The sequence below is a fragment of the Nestor notabilis genome, unplaced genomic scaffold (genome assembly GCF_000696875.1).
Source record: "Nestor notabilis isolate BGI_N333 unplaced genomic scaffold, ASM69687v1 scaffold4318, whole genome shotgun sequence".
NCBI classification, from domain to species: domain Eukaryota; kingdom Metazoa; phylum Chordata; class Aves; order Psittaciformes; family Psittacidae; genus Nestor; species Nestor notabilis.
The window spans coordinates 1-20,270 of NW_009938686.1; the positions used below are offsets into that span (position 1 = coordinate 1).

At 47.8% G+C, this 20,270-nt stretch overlaps 1 protein-coding gene across 1 annotated transcript in view; it reads right to left on the reverse strand.

Annotated features, from left to right (window-relative positions):
* Positions 1–15,174: 15,174 nt before the first annotated feature.
* Positions 15,175–20,270, reverse strand: part of LOC104409556 (sideroflexin-5) — a gene marked incomplete at both ends in the record, with an annotated part of 57,714 nt that continues 52,618 nt past the window's right edge. Inside the window, one exon of the mRNA XM_010019462.1 lies at positions 15,175–15,296. Coding sequence (XP_010017764.1) covers positions 15,175–15,296 — 122 coding nt within the window. The remainder of the gene's footprint in view (positions 15,297–20,270) is intronic.

Below are 20,270 nucleotides of genomic sequence, written 5' to 3' on the forward strand. Positions count from 1 at the left end.
CCGCTCCAGCACCTCAATGTCTCTCTTGCAGTGAGGGGCCCAGAACTGACACAGGATTCGAGGTGCAGCCTCACCAGTGCCAAGTAAAAGGGGGACAGTCCCTGCCCTGGCCCTGCTGCCACACTGGGGCTGGGACAGGCCAGGATGTATCATGTTCAGCTCCATCACTCAGCACCACCAGATCCTTTTCCATGAGCAGTTTCCAGCCACTCTGCCCCAAGCCAGGAGCACTGCAGGGGTTGTTGTGGCCCAAGCGCAGGACCCAGCACTTGGCCTTGCTGCACCTCATCCCATTGGCCTTGGACCATTGATCCAGCCTGTCTAGATCTCTCCCAGAGCCTTCCTGTCCTCCAGCAGATCAACACTCCCTCCCAGCTTGGTGTCATCTGCACACTCACTGAGGGTGCACTTGATCCCCTCATCCAGGTCATTGATAAGGATATTAAACAGAATTGGCCCCAGTACTGAGTCCTGGGGAACAACACTTGTGGCTGGGCGTCCTGTGGAACAACACTTGTGGCTGGCCACCAACTGGATTTAACTCCATTCACCATCACTCTTTGGGCTCAGCCATCCAGACAGTTTTCTACCCAGTGAAGAGTACACCATCCAAGCCATAAGCAGCCAGTTTCTCCAGGAGAATGCTGTGGGAAGCGTAGCCCAGGTAGACAACATCCACAGCCTTTCCCTGTCCACAAGCAGGTGACCTTGTCATAGAAGATCAGATTAGTTAAGCAGGACCTGCTTTTCATAAACCCATGCTAACTGGGCCTCATCATCTGGTCCTCCTGTATGTGCTGTGTGATGGCACTCAAGATGATCTGCTTCATAACCTTCCAGACATCAGGTTAACAGGCCTGGATCCTCCTTCCAGCCCTTCTTGTCACATTTGCTAACTTCAGTCAATTGGGGACCTCACCAGTTAGACAGGATCTGAAGCAACATGAAGGACCAGCAGCTGCTGCTTCCATGGTGGTGGACTCTGGGCACAGCTAGATGGAGATGTGGGGCACATCCAGCACCACAAACAGGCTCTGCTCTGTCCTCAGTGTCCTTAGTGAAAAAACACCATGTTTTCCCTTGGATAGATGAGCTACTGCTCATCGGCCATGGTCATCAGGCACCTCTGCTTGCAACTTGGTGCAATCATGGTGTGAAAGCACCTCTGTATAGGTCTGTGGAGGCTTCCTTTTGCCTTCAACCTGTGTTCACCTCATGCAACTCTGCTGAGAAGCAGAACCTCATTAGATTTGGTATAAGATGCTTTCTTGGGTCAAAACACACCTTGATTGGGTTTTTAATGGTCTTGTTCCCATGGTAAGATTGCCTAAATGATCTTCTTCCAGCTATTTCAGACCTCCTTTTCTTTTTTTAACTGACAGTAGCTAAAAGCATGTTGATGGGGCCAAAATCACAAGTTGAACCTGTGCTTCATTTTATAAGGCTTTCCAAAACTGGAAAATATCTACTGAATGAGTTAAAGGCAGCCAGGGCTTTTCCTCCTCTGTTCAGATGAACTCCTTCCAAAGCTTTTCCCAGATATCAGAATTTAAAGTGCTCTCCATGGATCCATTCACTAAAGACTGAGATGAGGAAATGGTGTTTGCTAAGGACATGCTCCAGACCAACAGCCAACTGAAGGTGACCTGGTAGGTGAGAGGATACAGGAAATGCCCCATCTCACCCAACCCCCTTTTGGTTAAATCACAGATGTTCTTCACAAGATACCAGCCTCTGCTTAAGGCGTCCAAGCAAGAGAGGACCTACAAGACCTCTCAGTATCCCACTTCAAAGAGCATCAGCCATCCCCATGGTTCACAATACTCTAAATTCAGACTTCCAGCTTTGCACTTACCCATCTGTTGCATCAGGAGCTCTGTCCTGACAGGAAGTTTCTTCCCATGAAGTATTTAAAGATTATCAAATCACCTTTGTCAAAGTTCGTAGAATCATGGAATCAACCAGGTTGGAAAAGACCCTTAAGATGATCAAGTTCAACCTTTACCCCAGCAGTGCCAAGGCCACCACTAACCCAGGGCACTGAGGCCCTGTCTTCATGGCACGTGAACACTTCCAGGGATGGAGATTTCCACCACTGCCCTGAGCAGCCTGGTCCAATACAGACAAAACTCCTGCTTCTTCTCTACAAGGCAGATTATTGCGTCAAATATTGGTGTCAAAGCTCTTCTCTGACCACTTCCCTGTTTTTCACATAGTTAAAAAACTATGTACCCCAAAAATGGACACACTGGTTGAGAGGTGGTCTCATGACCAACATATGGCAAATAACTTCATAAATAACTGATACTCAGTTTGCTGGGCAAATCACAAAGCTGGAGGGAAATGATTTTGAGATAAGCCTGAATTTTGTCAGGTTTTCCTTCAAGTTAATAATAAAAATTGAGCTGAAGAGTTGACTGGTCCATTTCTCCTCGTTTTTTGTTTCTCTTAAGCCTTTTAGACTCCCCTCTTTTAAAGAAATATTCGGTTTTCATAGGAAAATTCATCATATCGAGTCAAAATGTTTCCTCAAAAACATGGAAACAAATTATTCGACTCCATTTCCACCCATGACACTGGCTAAGGTGTTACCAAAACATAACCAGGGCCTGGGAAGCCACTTCCAGCCCAGCAGCCGGGTGTCCCTCCACCCATCACTGCTGGCAGCATGTCCAAATCTGGCCCTACCTGTGGTGCAAGAGCCCCTTGGCTTGGTGGGAGCCACCTGATGGGTTGGACACCACCCACCTTCCCAAAAAAGTGCCAGCTTTGGGGTCAGTTCAAGAAGGGAGGGCTGGATCCCCCCGGAATGCAGGGATCAAAGAGCTGTGCACCTGCTGGTGGCTTTCTCACCATCCCTGCTTTGATCACCTCCTTTTGTCTGACACACCAAGGTATGCAACTGCATCTGGGACTGACATTCCCTAAGAGCTTGGGATTCTCCCTGGCATCACGCTGCAAAGAGCAAGACAGATGGGCTTTTCCAGCCGGAGCTGTGCTGAGGAAGCTGGTGGGCAGAGCCTGTGCATGCTGCAAGAAGAGGACCATGAAGGTTGTGCATCCACACAGCACATCTACACAGCCTGGAGTCTGCATGCCATGGGTGCTCCGACCACCAGCACCCACCTCCAGCTGCCTGTAGGACAGGGCAGAGAACAAGAGGTTCTCAGAGCAGGCTGGAAAGGATCTGAAGGTGGCACCACACGTACCCTGCTCTGACATCTGTTAGCTATAAAGTATGTCAGTGACACTGTTAGTGCCACAAGCTATTCCCACTCTATCACATCTGCTGACACCTCTGCACCGTCCCCTGAAAACGTCACTGCTGTTAGCAAAGCACGAGAGGCAAAGTGGCAGCAGCACCTTGGGTGCCATCAGGCTTCTGTATTGAGACATGTAGGAATATTCTTCATGCTCAGCAGATGTTTGGATGGAGATGTGCAATGGCTTCTAAGACAGCTACACCTTAAATGGGAACAACCGACTCTGCTCTGAAGCAGAACAGAAGAGTTTGTAGGATTTATGGGTTAGTTATGGGACAGCAACTTCCACCACTTCACTGGCAGACTTGGCAGTGCTTGATTAACAGTTGGACCTGATCATAGAATCACAGTATCCCAGCCTGGTTTGTGTTGGAAGGGACCTTAAAGCTCATCCAGTTCCAACCCCTGCCACGGGCAGGGACACCTTCCACTAGAGCAGGTTGCTCCAAGCCCCTGTGTCCAACCTGCCCTTGAACACTGCCAGGGATGGGGCAGCCACAGCTTCTCTGGGCACCCTGTGCCAGCACCTCAGCACCCTCACAGGGAAGAACTTCTGCCCAAGAGCTCATCCAGCATTTTGGGCTGTCTAACCGGGCTGGGGCTGAGCACAACTGCCCCATGGCAATGAGCTCCCCTTGCCCAGCAGCACGTTTGCTTCCAGTGGTCTGGAAATGACTGATGACAACAGTGGCAGAAGGAGGGATAACAGTACACAACAATAAGGCTGCAAGGTAGGTCAAGCTGCTCAACGTGTCCCTGCCTGTCCTGCAGCAGAGCAGCTCAACAGCCACGTTTCACTACTGTGCTCTGCCCCCATGTTTGTTCACTGCCCCAAACCAGTCCACCAGTGAGATACCAGCTCTAACCTTCCAGTTCAACATGGGAACACTGCTGGTATCTCAAGATGACATCAGTGATGAACAGACATGGTGAGCTGAACGAAAGCCACTCCTAGGAGCTGGGTTTGGTTAGTACTGGGCTTACATGGCTGTCAGATCCCCTCAAGTCTTCCAGCTCTATGAACACATGGAAAAGTGAACCCCCTGTATGACACCATCTCCAAGTCATTGCAAAATTGAAGAGGGATGCCCACAGCACAGGAAACCTCATGTATTAACAAAACCACCAACATTAAAACAAATAAAGGCTTTGAAAATGTAAGGAGGTTTCAAACAGCAAGATCCAAATAAAGTTCTTTCTGTCTGTCTTTTGGAGAAAAGAGACATTTCCACTTCTCTCTAGCAATCCAGGAAGGCCAAGGGCTTTCCCTCCTTTCACACAGTCACAGCTATCCAGGAGGTGCCAGCCTCTGTCCCGTGAGGGGGCGCCTTGTTCTGCAACGCTTCACAAGGAACCAAAGGGTAAGACACAAGTTAACACAAACTTAGGATCCATGCAGAGAAATGTAGAAGCTCAGGAATGAGACTAAGGTAAAGACCCTTCTTCAGGAGAAGACTCGACCCAAAACTGTGCAGGGCATTCAGTCTACAGCATGTAGGGGAAAAGAAACTTCCTCCCGGCCTCAAATAAGAAGCCTCACATAACACGACGTAGACTTTTTTGGGGAACATTCAAGCCAACTGATGGGTGGAAAAGTCATCAACCCACTTAAAATGTGACCTTGAGAACCCCCCAGAACTGCAGAGTTTAGCTGGGGTCACTGCTCCTTGCTGGGATGAAAAGCATTTACAAAGAGATTTACAGTTGTCTCTTCTGCTTTTGAGAGGGGACATTATGAATGTGGCAAGTGTCTCTGATGGAAATGAGCTATTAGGTCCATTCTAGGAAGAAAACCTCAAGCAGTTCTGTCAAGGAAGAGAACATTTGTTATTTTTTAGTGAGAACTTCAAACCATGCAGTTCTCCTGCTCTTAAGAAGGAAGAGGATGATGTTTTCACATTGCTATTGCAGGATTTAGGGGTATTCTTGTTGCTTTAAAGAAGATAAGCAAGTTCCTCAGGATCCCAACCTCCATCACGTTTCCTTCTGCGAAGGACCAACAGCTTCAAGAGAAACAGGCTGCTGGATCTAAATGATTTAAAAAGCAATTACAGATGATTATATATATTCCTGTGCTTGGGAAATGTGATTAATAAGGCATTCTCTGCAGTCATCAAGCACCCTTATTGCAGGCAAGCCTGGACAACTGGCCACCTTCCTTTGCTTGTATCCTGTAAGTCTCACTTGGAGTAGTCTGAGCTACCATTGCTACAACTGAGCTAAAAGAACCCTCTCCAAATATACAGATAAGGACATATCTGACCCTGTGCAGCAAGACAGAGGTAGAGGCAGGCAATAACCAGAGAAGATCTGGAGATGAACCCAATGGCACCAGATAAAGAGGCTGTTGGTGACCAAGAAGACTGAGTTTTCAGGGTAGGAAGAGGACTAAGTCTGCAGGGTGGGCTGGCAGAAAGAGAGGAAAGGTCTTGAATAGAATAAAGAGTAAACCAGCAAAACCAAGGACGCACAGGAGGAGTGCACGGGGCAGGAGGAGATGGGGATGGCCATCTCCTTGAGCAGGGAAGGAATCCTTGGGGGAAGTGCTTTGGGATGAGCCGCTCTGTTTACAGTAGGTGCTGCTGAAAGGTGTCCTGAAGAAAGACAGCAATTAACAGGCCTGGAAAAAAAATGGGTTCTTTCCACAAAGTGCCTTTTAAGTATGTTTTTTGGGCCACTTTAAGGGTTAATGTTTAGCTGTTTATCCGGAGTTGTCGGATGTCAGCTCTTTCTTTTGACTCCTAATGGCTTATAGCCATCAGGAGGTGAAGCCTCCTCAAAAGAGATGGTGTCAGGAATGTTTTTCTATGCCCACTAGCACCCACACACCTGCAGGAGCCTGTGCTTGCAGGATAGATAGTTTACATACTTGAACCTGTATCCCAGGGACAGAGATATAAACATGAAACCAGATCCTGTCTGACACGGCGCTGAAGCCCCTGGGCAGTACAAAGGGTTCCTTTCTCCCACACCCACCACGAATGACCACAAATAACAGTTTGGTCCCAGCAAGAACAAGCTCTACTGGGCCAGGTCAGGATTTTAGGGCCAGATCTTATAAGGTTTTCAGCACCTTTAGCTCTCTGGTGAACGCTGGTTGTGAAACAAAGGACCACTCTCAGGAGCAGACTTCAAACAGCAGCTCGGTCACAAATCAAAGCCTCTGGGACAGGGAATGTGAGAACAAAAAGCTGGGCTCCAAATCAATCAGAGCACTGCTCACTCATGACCTGCCCCAGACAAGATGTCATTGAGCCTAATAATTACACTGTGAGGTGCAAACAGGCTGAGCAGTTGTAAATCTACACCCCCTCCAACATTGCCTGGGGGTTTGTGAAGAGGGATGGTGGAGCTGATGCTTCTGAAGACCTGATCCTTCCTCTTCCTCTTGGAAAGAAGGACATTTGTTCGCAGAAGAAGTGACTGAGACCTCCCAACCCCAGCCCACTGGGGAGCAACTTGGCACGGGAAACACTTTGATTTTGGGAAAGACATGGGTAAAAAAACACGGAAAACATCCAGAAATTACAGAATCCCAGAGTGGTTTGTGTTGGAAGGGACCTTAAAGCTCATCCAGTTCCAATACCCTGCCACAGGCAGGGACCCCTTCCACTAGAGCAGGTTGCTCCAGCCGGAAGAATCTAGCTCCTTGGGAAACAAGGATCTGCAAACCCTGCCCTGGCAGCTGGAGCAAAGGAAAACCTGGGAAGGGAGGGCTAAGCCAGAACACATCATCTTCTCTTCTGCTCCATGCTCTCAACCAGAGAGGGCTGGTGAGAGCAGAGAAGGAAGGGAGACATCAGAGAAGCAAATGCTAAAAGCACTCCTGTCTCAAGCCATGGGACATGGGCTGTTTAGCCCAGAGTCAGGCTCACGTTCACGGCTCATCCCTTAGTGAGCAGCCTCAGGCCAACTTGCCCCACTCAGCACATTGCATGGTCATGTTCTTGAGATGTACAGGTGAGGACTCCTGTTGTGCTGCATGTCTGAAGTCCCATCTCTCTGCATGAGCTACTGAGACAGCAGAATTGAGCACTGGGGACTTGTCCCATTGTTCTTTGAGCTGCTCTGGTGGCTTCATGAAGATGCATGGCCAAGGTCATGATTTGATTTGGAGCAGGGAAAGATTTGTCACAAAAAGAGCTGGTGACAAACACTTCAATCTCCAGAGGTCAGGTTCATGCCCAGGATGAGAAAGTTGGGGCTGTTCAGCCTGGACAAGAGAAGCTGTGTGGAGACCTCAGAGCAGCTTCCAGTGTCCGAAGGGGGCTACAAGGATGCTGGGGAGGGACTCTTCATGAGGGACTGTAGCGATAGGACAAGGGGTGATGGGATTAAACTTAAACAGGGGAAGTTTAGGTTAGATCTAAGGAAGAAGTTCTTCACAGTGAGGGTGCTGAGGCACTGGAATGGGTTGCCCAAGGAAGTTGTGAATGCTCCAACCCTGGAGGTGTTCAAGGTCAGGCTGGACAGAGCCTTGGGCGACATAGTTTAGTGTGTGGTGTCCCTGCTCATGGCAGGCGGGTTGGAACTAGATGATCTTAAGGTCCTTTCCAACCCTAACTATTCTATGATTCTATGTCAGCAAGAGCAGGCTCCATCAGAAGAATGGCAGGACAGATGTACCCTTCACCCTCCGTTTTGTGTCCAACAGTCTCAGACACTTAAAGCAAAAGGTGGACGAGATCTTTGCCTGCTCAACTGAGGCATGGTCCTGTCATGGGGCAGGAAGATCCGACTTTCCTGTAATGCAAGATTAAGACCAAGGTCCTCTGATGTCGAAACTCAGCTCAAATAAGCTCTATAAACACAAATTAACCTAGAGAGGTCCCAGACCAAACCACAGGCAGAGCCACTGCTGTGTGTAACAACATGAGCCAGAATCTAGTCTTGGGCTCACAGCCAACTGGTGTGGCACAACCTGCGTCCATATGGCCAAACTCTTCCCCCAAAGAGGGAGGCTTTATTTGCTGGGAGCAGTCCCCAGGACCCTCCAGCATTAGCTGGGAAGCCAAAACTGATCCAGAGAGGATGCATACCATTAACCAGGTTGGACACCATGGGCCAGTGTACTCAGACTCTGTTGGGTTTAGAAGTATAGATGTGGTTTATGATTTCCTTAGGCTGTTATTTCTTATAGACCATGGGTTAGCAACTTACATTTGAGTTTGTGCAACCACATCCAGACTTTGTGTATAGTCATGGCAGCATCATTCTGCTGCTCTCCAAATGTCACCTCCTCTCCCATCTTTACCCTTTACCCTTCCAGGTACAGGACTATGCTCTGGAAGAGGTCACTCATTTCTCCTTCAAGCTCTGACAGGAACAAATCCATCATTACCAAAGAACACCAGACACAAACCTTCATCTGAAGGCCAGGACAGGGCTCAACACATTTTCAAATAGCACAGATCTCTCCAGCCCTACCTGAACCACAGCAGCATCCAGCTACTCAGTATCATATAAATCCTGGGGGTTTCTGCTCAAGTAAAATGTTTCATGGGCATTAAAGAATTGCAGAATCCCAGACTGGTTTGGGTTGAAGGGCCCTTAAACTCCCCCAGTTCCAACCCCTGCCACGGGCAGGGACACCTTCCACTAGAGCAGGTTGCTCCAAGCCCCATCCAACCTGGCCTAAAGAAGATCACACACATCACCTCTCCATTTTACGTTGATGTGGAAAATAAAGACACTGTTTCCTACTTTGCAGAAGAGAAACTAGATCGGTACATAGGAGAGGAACCTCAGATGAACCTCTAAATGCTTCTCAAGTCAACGATGGAGCATTGCCTGCGTGGCAGTGTGAAACCAAACCTTCAGGGCACAGCTTGAATCTTCTGTAGTCTTTGGGAGACACATCCCACCAAGCCTCCTGCAATCCTTAAGGACCTTGTGCCACTCCTTCCAAAACCAACCTCCATCCCAAGGGTAGACTTTGACCAGCACACTCAGCTCACCAGACCCTCAAGAAACCATTCCTCAGAAGCAAAGAAATAGCACGGAACTTCTCACTTCCCAAACGTTTTTCCCCATGGCAGCTGGCAAATCCTTTCCTTTGCTTCTCATCCAAGTTGGACAAAATTACTGCAGAGAATCCCTCCTGCTCCCCTCCCCCCTCTCTTGTGCAATGTAATCCCAAGGGAGAAATGGTTTCATGGGGACCCCCTGCTGTCTTGCATCTGATTTCCCTCCTAAGTATGGTATAGGGAAGCATCTCGAGGGCTATGGCTGTGACCTCCATACAGCTCTTTTGTCAAGTGCCATTTCATTAAAAAATCAGCCTTTTAACTGTGGACACATTTCAACCTCACCAAATCTGCTAATTATTGACAGTTGGTGAAGAGGAGATTTCACTTGTTCCTCCTGTTAAACTGCATCTAATTAGTAATTACTGGTTCACTGTCATCTTTACTGCAATAATCCCACTGCACATTGGCTCATTAACCTTTTGCTTTTCTAAAGCAGCCTGCCAACAAGATGAAGGCTAAAACAGATTGGAAAACAATAGCTCAGCCTTGGATTTTAGGCTGTTTATTCCCCTTGTCCTGGAGATCCAAAAGGAAGATTATTTGGAAGAAAAGGCTTTCAGCTGAAATCAGTCTCATTCCGGAAGATGGTTTCGTTTGCCTTAACCAGCAACCGAAGCCCTTTAAACTTAGCTCATGGGGAGGGCATGTGGCTTACAGCAAGTGGAAGGGTTTCTCTGCCATCAGCTCTTGCTTCAGCTCCATTTCTCACCTGGGTTTATCCCTCTTTATCAGCACAACCAGCACACTGGGCATGGGATAAGGCAAGTTTCAGTGACTTTGCAGCACCCTGGAAGTCTGGATGCTGAAAAACTGAATGATGTGGATGAGCAAAGACCAAAGGGTGGAAAAAGGAGTGGAGCAACCCCATGGTTCTTTCTTCTGCTGCTACACTGAATTTCATTTGCACAAGTCCCATTTTCAGTTTGGAACTGTCACAGCTGTTTCTATTGGCAGTGCATAGCTGAGTAGGAGTTGTCAGTGGGGATGCTGTAGGATAGGCGGTTAGAAAAGAGATTCCCCGGGGGGCATGGGAGGCAGTTGGAGGTTGTGGGCTAAATGCATTAACTAGATGTTTCTCCTAAACTTAACAGCAGCGAATGACTTAATGCATATTGATGCATTTAGGTACTGGAGTTAACACTATATTGGGATGAAAAGTGTGTTTCTCAGCATCTTAAGAGTGTTTAGTTGCAAGGACCCATCTCTGTGGCTGACACTCAAGTAATATTCTTATAAGGTGATCTTCAAAACCATAACATCCATTGTGGCTGACACTCAAGTAATATTATTATAAGGTGATCTTCAAAACCATAACATCCAGTAAGAAGCTGTAATTCTGTTGCACTGTTGCAGACATCCAAGTGGATTCATGCAATCCCAGCCTGGTTTGGGTTGGAAGGGATCTTAAGATCATCTAGTTCCCACCCCTGCCACAGGCAGGGACACCTTCCACTAGAGCAGGTTGCTCCAAGGCCCCGTGTCCAACCCGCCCTTTAACAACGCCACAACCTGGCCTTGAACACTGCCAGGGATGGGGCAGCCACAGCTTCTCTGGGCACCCTGTGCCAGCGCCTCAGCACTCTCACAGTAAGGAATTTCTTCCTTACATCCAACCTAAATCTCCCCTGTTTAAGTTTGAACCCATTACTCTTTGTCCTATCACTACTGTCCTTGATGAAGAGAATATAGAGATTCCACCTGTACGACATCAAGGAAGGTGTAAAGTCTTAGCTACACTAAATACCAACCCAAGAGAAGATCTGGATGCATTCTCTTTCCCAGCACATGAAGGTTGTTCAGCTCCACAGTTTTCATTTACCTGATACTGGTGTTTCTACACAGAACCAGAGCCAAATTCTGGTTTCTCTTACATTACTTTAAACCAGGTGTAAGTGTGAAGCAGCTACAGCTGATGTGATAAGGTAGCTGCATTTATCTAACACACAGGGCTTCAGTTCTGCTTGAAAACTAACTGTAAGTTTAAGCCCCTTTAGAAGAGTGGATCAAAGGCGGCCAGTCAAGCTCCCATGCTAAAACAAGTGCTTAATAACACATCAGCTCTCTGTGTTTGCTCTCTGACTAAAGAGAAAGGACTGTGAATGTGTGATTAAGGGCAGAATTTGGCTCATTTACAATTCCTGAAAGGGTTGCTGCTCAGACCATAATCATATTTTTGGAACAGAACACGCCTATTACATCTTGTTGTTAATAATTTACTCCCTGGGTAGCGCTCATTACAACAGCATCATCTCAGACGTGTCATGTTCATAGCTGCTTCACATACTGTGCTTATGAGAGAAAGCAAATACACACATACATCCATAGAGACACATGCATGAACATGGAGAGATCCATGTTCAAACACTCCAGGTCATAGAAGCATAGAATCCCAGACTGGTTTGGGTTGGAAGAGACCTTAAAGCTCCTCCAGCTCCAACCCCTGCCCCGGGCAGGAACACCTTCCACTAGAGCAGGTTGCTCCAAGCCCCTGTGTCCAACCTGGCCTTGAACACTGCCAGGGATGGGGCAGCCACAGCTTCTCTGGGCACCCTGTGCCAGCGCCTCAGCACCCTCACAGGGAAGAGCTTCTGCGTAAGATCTAATTCAAAACTACCCTCTTAGTCTATTAACTTAGCTAAATTCATGGACCAGTGATGAGCAACCAAAAAGTCACACATTTTGAGAAATGCTCTTTGCAAGGAAACTCAGATTTCCTGTACAAGGATGTGAAGAAATGGCTCTGGAGAGACTGTTTCAGAGAAATCACTTGCTCTGCTCACTTCAGCATCTCCACAATCACCATCAATGAGATTTTGCAGGATATCTTCACGCTCTTTACACACACACTCACACAGTAATCACAGAATCATAGAATCCCAGCCTGGTTTGGGTTGGAAGGGACCTTAAAGCTCCTCCAGTTCCAACCCCTGCCCCGGGCAGGGACACCTTCCACTAGAGCAGGTTGCTCCAAGCCCCTGTGTCCCCCCTGCCCTTGCAAACATATTGCAAGTAATGAATGCAAAGATCATTGGAAGACTGTTCACACCAGGCTGCTCCGAAGAATCTGATTCCTCGGCATCGACAGATGTGAGGTCCAGCTGTGCACATGGAGCTACCTCCAGCTGAGCAGAGCTGAGATCCCAGTAGGTAATGAGCTACACCACCAGCTGTAGTGGTTTCTCTTCACTGACACGAAGCGTGGGCAGGGAGCACGTCATTCTGTTTGATCTACTAATCAGCGCTGATTCATGTTTACACTGCAGATAACATTTCATCTGTTGGAGAAGGTCATTTTCAAGTGATGCTGGGTGCTTTCAGGAGTGCCTGGTGCCTGCAATTTGAATATCCTTCTGAAGGAAGCCAGACCCTAATTTTCCTCGTGGGCTAGAATTCATTCAGCTCTTAGCATCGACACAATTCTTCATGCTGTGATATCAGATACTAGACATTATAAATTATCTGGCACCCATCAAGCTAAGATAAAAAGGCCAAAAGACATTGTGAGCTTCAGTTTTAGACAAACTAAGGCAATGAATAATTATTTTTGTAGAGCCCAAAGTGCTGAATTCTGAATAACTCAGTCTCTGGTACCAAAACTGTAATTCCCATGGACCTCCTTAGCAGACACTTCCTGTTTCAGAGAAGGGATGCCTACAGAAAATACTGGAAGTAGACAATATGCTGAATTCCAAAACAGAATTGCAGGGTGAGATTCCTGTCTATGTTGAAAGAATGGTTTGGTTTGACTCAACATATCACCAGTAAGCAGGGAGAAAATACACAGTGATGGCTGCTTAAGGCTCGAGATGACACCGAGACTGGGAAAGTGATAAGGAATTAAGAGCCCAGGTCACTGAGACCTCTGGAACATATGGTGAACTGTGGAACAGAAGTCAGTGAGCATCATACTGTGGTCAAAAACAGGATTCCCTCTGGGCACAAAGAGTGTGTGCCTATGGCATGGGGCACCACTTTGGGGGAATGGTGGCAATGTCCCCTCTGGGGTAAACAAGGTTAGTTGTGCCTCCTGTGGTCTTGCTTCCTTAATTGTCTTGCAAGGACATCTCCCAGGAAAAGCCATCTGCTGAATCAAGCTCCTTTCCCTGGAAACAGGAGCATAATAACAGGAGCATTCCCTGGAATAGGAGCAGTCTATAAGCGATGCTCTATGCCCAAGTCTCCTTCCAACAGAGACTTTGGACACACTCCAGGCACCTTGAACGGGTGTGAGACCTGCAAATACTCCTCAGTCTTTCATAACCAAAAGCTCTGAGCAGAACTTGGGCTCACAGCAAAAAACTGATGGACAAGGAGCTAAGGTTGAGCTCACGCCAAAATGACTAACATGCTTCTGTGGATGTACGAATTCAAGCAGGCAAATCACATTGCTCCTGCAACTGGTACTTGTGCAACTTCTTACTGGAATACTGTGTCTGGTTCTTATGGAATTGCTCCAAAAAGGATGTTGACTAATTAGAAAAAGTTTAAGGAAGAGCCATATGAATCATTAAAGCTTCAGAAAACACGTCTTTTAGCAAGAGACTCCAAGATTGAGACATATTCCGTCTCTTAAAGAGAAGACGAAGGGACAGTTTTATCTCAGCCTGGAAATAGCTAAGAAGGACAACAGAAAATCTGTAACAGGTTTTTCAGTCTAGCAGATAAGTGTACAACAAGATTCCCTGGCTAGAAGTCATGGATAAACCCATGAAACGAATTCACCAGTGGAGACAGTCGTACCAATTACTGATCAACTCTTCTAGGTGATACAAAAAGAACTCCAGCAAAGTCCTTTGCTCTGTTTGATAGAGGTTTTATCACTTTATAACAGTGACCCTCTCTGTAAAGGTACAAATACACAATCTGTAAATCTATCAGCTCCAAACACCAAACAGTCAAAATGCATGACTTAAAAACAAATACCCCCCAGCAAATTGTTCAGCTAACTGAGGTACAAGTGATTTCATTTCTGTTGCCTCTGTTCACCCCCAGGCTGTGCCTTCCCAGAGCCAGGCTGGAAGAGGAAAAGGCAGAAACCCTCAAAGCAGCTCTGGGAAAGTACATCCACATCAAACATAGATCCCAGGCTCTTTGCTTAATGAACAAAGACTTGTTTTCACTATGTTAACACCAAGGGAACATCACTGTGATGGGAGAGGGTGAACAGAAACATGTTCTCCCCAGTGCAGCTCAGCTCTGACTAAGTTCATGTCCCCAAACAAGACAGGATGAACCCACCTGGAGTCTCAGAGCAAAAGTCACCCATCAGAAAATTAAACATCCCTTCACTTGTGATCTGACCTGGGTGTCACTAAAGAGGGACAGGATACCCACTGTGCTAGCTGAGACACTGGCAATCCAGCAGGCAGAACATTATCCTTATACACTTAAACATCCCACCTTATTCCAACTTGTTTTCCCCCCTCATACCTGATGTTTTGATTACTAAATGTCCTCCACATGGGAGAGCCCTGGAGCAGACCACCCCTCTGGGAGAACAACGGATGCAATGGAAGTGAGGAGGATCACCCATGACCATTCCTTGCCTGTAAAAGGTCTATCTGCTGGGTGGAACAAACTCTGTTCAGTTCCTCCTCTGTTTGTTTGGAAGGTACATCCCACCACATGGTCCAAACACTGGTTAGAAGCATAGAAAAGCTGTGTGATATTAATCCATGCTAGCATGTGCTAACAGGAGGGACTAACATAACTATCACTTGCCAAGTGAATCTGTGCTTTTTCAAGTGAAGAAGACAGCAACCAACTTCATCCAAACATTGAGAAGGCCCCATAGGAATGGGACTACTATCCAAGAAGGCAAAACACACAGTGGCGTTGCTGAGCCCCCCTGAGATACCCCACTGCAGTGACCAGACACGTACTGACCTCAGACATCTGCGGGAAGAGACTGATGGCCAAGGGGAGGGCCAGGCCAAAGGCCGCGAGGCACACAAGGCTTTGGACCGGGAGAATCATCCGGGGACGGGACCTCAGGAGTGATGTTCTGCAAAGGAAAGGTTCCATCAGACCATTTCATAGACCAGATGAGTGCATGCCACCATCAGAATGGATACTGGTGTTCACCCAGACCCCCTGGTCTCCCTCTCCCTAACTGGTCTAGGTTCCTTCTCAGTCGGTCATCAACAAGTTCACCCACAAAAGATCCCGAGTCCTGCACACGGGGCTTTTGCATCTGCTGGGGTTACACATCCCACAGCAACCTACATTAAGTCAGGACCACTCCACACACGTTTCCCCCATCTCAAACCATCTCTACCTGAAGTAAATGGCACAGGAGGTGCTCTGGCCACATGCAGGTGTCACCTGCATTAAGGCTTTGGAGACTACATTGAGTGGGCAGAAGGAATTAAGCTCTTGAGAGACAATGTGGACTTTGTGGCCCTACCAGCAGCAGTACTGAAAAGGCACAGAGCTCTGTTAATGGGGTAATAAAGTAGTAAACTGGACAACACCTTAATTTGTTAAAAATCAAAGATCTGTGGAGTTAGTGATAAGGATGTTTTAACACTCGCTGTCCCCAGGGGATATTTATGAGTTCAGGACTTGCTAACAGCAAACTCCTTAAAATACCTGCAAGGTCAGGTTTCTGACAGTGCCCTTCTGATGCAGTGAACAGCAAATGACAGGGACAACATTTAGCTGGTTTAGGTGGCATGTTCAGCATATTCCAGGATACAAAACCTCGTACAGTTAAGGAGAAAAATTCAATTCTTGAGGGGTTTGTTCTGGAGCTATTTACACCAAAAGGACCCTGTCATCCACCTTTCCTCTGCCCATCTCAAACAATTAGGAATATCAATCAACAACTTAATTTGGAGTTTTGTTTGATTATTGAGTGTATACGAGTAATGTAGAGAGTCAGCAGATTTAGTGCTGGGTCATCAGCCACGGCTTTAGTCCCAACATGCATCCCTCCTGTGTCCATCCTGATTTGGGGGTGTTGGGTGAGGAGAAGCTCCCCATGACCTGGCTTCAGTGTGTGCTTGAGCCCAGAACCCCCCCGTGTGCTGGGTGCACCCCCAGAGCGTGAGCAGCAGCTCAGGGAGGGGATCCTGCCCCTCTGCTGTGCTCTGGGGAGACCCCCCCTGCAGCCCTGATCCAGCTCTGGGGAACAGCACAAGAGGGACATGGAGCTGCTGGAGCGAGGCCAGAGGAGGCCCCGGAGCTGCTGCGAGGGCTGGAGCAGCTCTGCTCTGGAGCCAGGCTGAGAGAGCTGGGCTGGGGCAGCTGGAGAAGAGAAGGCTCCTCAAGGGGACACCTTAGAGCAGCTCCAGGGCCTAAAGGGGCTCCAGGAGACCTGGAGAGGGGCTTTGGACAAGGGATGGAGGGACAGGACAAGGGGAATGGCTTAAAACTGCCAGAGGGGAGAGTGAGATGAGCTCTTGGGCAGAAGCTCTTCCCTGTGAGGGTGCTGAGGCGCTGGCACAGGGTGCCCAGAGAAGCTGTGGCTGCCCCATCCCTGGCAGTGTTCAAGGGCAGGCTGGACACAGGGGCTTGGAGCAACCTGCTCTAGTGGAAGGTGTCCCTGTCCGTGGCAGGGGTTGGAACTGGGGGTGCTTTAAGGTCCCTTCCAACCAAAACTATTCTATGATTCTGATCTCGAGGATGCTGATGCCTCACAGTGTCCTGTCATCAAACAAGATCTGCTAGTTAATGCCTTTCCCCTGGGGTTATAACAAAGGAGATCTCTTCTGGCCAAGGAAGGTACAATCAGATTACACCAACAGCTAAACATCACTGTGGTTACCATCACTTGGCTAAAAACCATTCCTAATACAACAAGCACCATTCACAAGGTGCCCACCAAAACCAAGCCAAGGGACCCTCCCCCACACCAGGGCATGCCACCAGCCTTTGGCACACGTGGTTCTGCAGGCACCTCTCCCCAGATTACCTCAGCCCCCGTCTACTCCACGTTTACTGCAGGCTACAAACATGCACCTGATGAATTCTAACGGAGCAGCTGATGTGTGGGAACTTGTTACCCTGCTGTACGGTGTCTGTGTGTCTGAACACTCAGACTCTTCACCCTTCGCTAGCAATGCCTGCTGAAAGCTGTCTTCATCTTGAGAAGGTTTGGGGGAAGTGGGGAAGGGAAACAAGATCCAAAGCCTTAACTCCTCCAATATCCCAGCTCCTCATTAATAAGCTCTCGAGACGGAGTTGATCCTATCCATTTGTGCTGTGAAAGCCAAGCTTCTGTTCTCTAATACTTAGCTGCTTCGCACAGAGCATGATCTAACCCAAAAGACTCCTGCAGAAGTCCACAAGGATCCTGAACGAGTCAGGAAAGCAGGTTCTCTTGCTCCACTCACTCTAACAAATGCAACGTTCAGGAATTGCCATCAATAAGCTGTGATAACCAGCCCCTGGGATGCAGAGGGGCAACTCCTGGAACTGATTTATTCCCCTACTTAAGCTGTTGTGATCCATGAGAGTCCTCGCTGGGCAAATCCTATGACCAGCATCCATGCCTAGAGCACAGTTTAGATCCAAGCCATCACTGTTTATACCACCCCTGACATCTTAATTTGGAAGCTGCACCCTCTTTAATTACTGCCCTGTTGGGGACCTTATAATCACCCAAGTAAAACCTCAACCAATTTAAACTGATCCCTGGTTCAGCCCCCAGGTGTGATTTCCAGGAGCGCTTCAGACTCAGGCCAGTTCAAATGACAATGGCCAAGCTCTTAATTAAGAAGAGTTACGGCTTGATTTAAAGAGGAGAGGGGATTAATTAACACATGTGGTGTAATGTCTTAATTGGGTTTCAGAGCCTGAAATTTGTGTGCTTCAGAATAAATGATTCATAATTAGCCAAAAGGTCCAGTTTACTTCTGGCCCTCGCGCCTTTGCTCTCCCTGTGCAGAAGAACATGAAGTTAAATATTGGATGCTGCCTTTTGTTAGCTGTCAACTGCAATCAAAACCCAATCAAGCCCCCCACTGGAAGTGAATGATCAGATGTTTCCAAAGGGTTTAACTGCAGAGTTTCATGGAAGATTAAAGATAAATAACATTAATATCCATGTGTTGAAGAGTGAATTAATTTACAACGCTGCCTTGTGTGCTCTGCCAAAGGGTTGGATCAGGGAGGTGGAGACCTGGACCTTTAGATTCCCCCTGACAGCCCAACTTTGCTGTTGGCACCTTCTGAAGCAGTCAGCTGTATTCACAAGAACAAATACCATCTTACCCTCCCAGTAATTCTGCAGAAGTACTTGAAGCTATTTTCATATGAGAACAGTCATTTTATGGACTGTCACCACATACACAGGATAGGGCTGGCCAAGCCCTAGAGAATGAAACCTTGGTGCTCAGATTAGAGAACACCAGATTTAAAAGTTGGCACCAAGAGAAGGTCTGACACTGGAAATCTGCAGGAATACAATAATACAGATGTTTTATTGTTCCCTATTTTAGAAGCCAAATTTCTGGCACCAGTGGTCTGCTTAGTGTTAGTCTTAGTGGTCTTCTCATGTAAGTGATCCATGTTTATGAATGGCAAAGAACATGCATTTTTGCAATACTTCATGGAATCCCAGCCTGGTTTGTCCTGGAAGAGAGCATAAAGCTCCTCCAGCTCCAACCCCTGCCCCGGGCAGGGACACCTTCCACTGGAGCAGGTTGCTCCAAGCCCCTGTGTCCAACCTGCCCTTGAACACTGCCAGGGATGGGGCAGCCACAGCTTCTCTGGGCACCCTGTGCCAGCGCCTCAGCACCCTCACAGGGAAGAGCTTCTGCCCAAGAGCTCATCTCAGTCTCCCCTCTGGCAGGTTCAAGCCATTCCCCTTGGCCTGTCCCTCCATCCCTTGTCCAAAGCCCCTCTCCAGGTCTCCTGGAGCCCCTTTAGGCCCTGGAGCTGCTCTAAGGTGTCCCCTTGAGGAGCCTTCTCTTCTCCAGCTGCTCCAGCCCAGCTCTCTCAGCCTGACTCAGCTCCCCCCCTTCTCTCTCTTTTTAACTCTTTTTCCTAAAGGCTTGTTTCTTTACCTCTTCAAAACCCCTTTATGCCCATTCCCTCTGCAATTTGCCCTCACAAAATGTGCCTAACGGACATTAAAAAGGCAGCAACACAGTAGGAAGCTTGTGGCTCAGCAACCCTACGGAACACTTCCTGTTACGGGATACACCTAAACTAGCTAGACCTTCGGGATAACATTTCCATATGCATGAGTGTGCATGTACGTAGGTATATCCACACAACACATACTTGTACAGACAGTACATCTGCTCCGCAGAGACAGTGTGTTGTAGAGCTTGTAAATACACCTTCATTCAACTTTCATCACATTGTTCATTAGTGGCTTCAATTTTGCATAATTTGGCAGCTGCCTCTGGCGTTTTTCAAGAGGTACTGTAATTTATTCCATATGGAAGTCAGTTGCCACACTCAAAAGGAGTTATCAGGTTCAGTGAACCAGAGCTGTATTTGTCTAGAAGGAGGTGTCAGATGCTAAACTCAATCTGACAGGAGTTAACCAAAGTCTCCCAGCTGACAGATTCTGTGGGGTTTCTGTAGTGTTTGCTATAAACAGGTTCAAAGCTAATACATACATTGCAAGACGATGCTGGCGGGGTAAGGAAAAGTGCTGGAGATGAAGCTCGGGGTGTCCCGAAGCATCCCAGACTCCTCAGAGCCTCCAAAACCCCTCTCTGATGTGCAAACAAACTTTGGGGTTGTCCTACCCCACATCCCACTTCTTCAGAGAGCCCCACAGGTCTCTCTGCTCTCTGCAGAGGGTCTTTCTGAGCTTTTCTCACTTACTTTTGGTCATTTTGGGAATCCTGAGCTCTCGGATAACCAGTAGCTCTGTTTGCTGCCCCGTCCAGCTTGTCCTCACCAAGGAGCATCTCCCGCTCTCGGCAACAGCCCCAGTGCCCCCTCCAGAGGACACAGCAGATGCAAAGTGAGTGTGGTTGGGGGATTTCTGTGCTTGATTGACATCATTAAAGGAGCA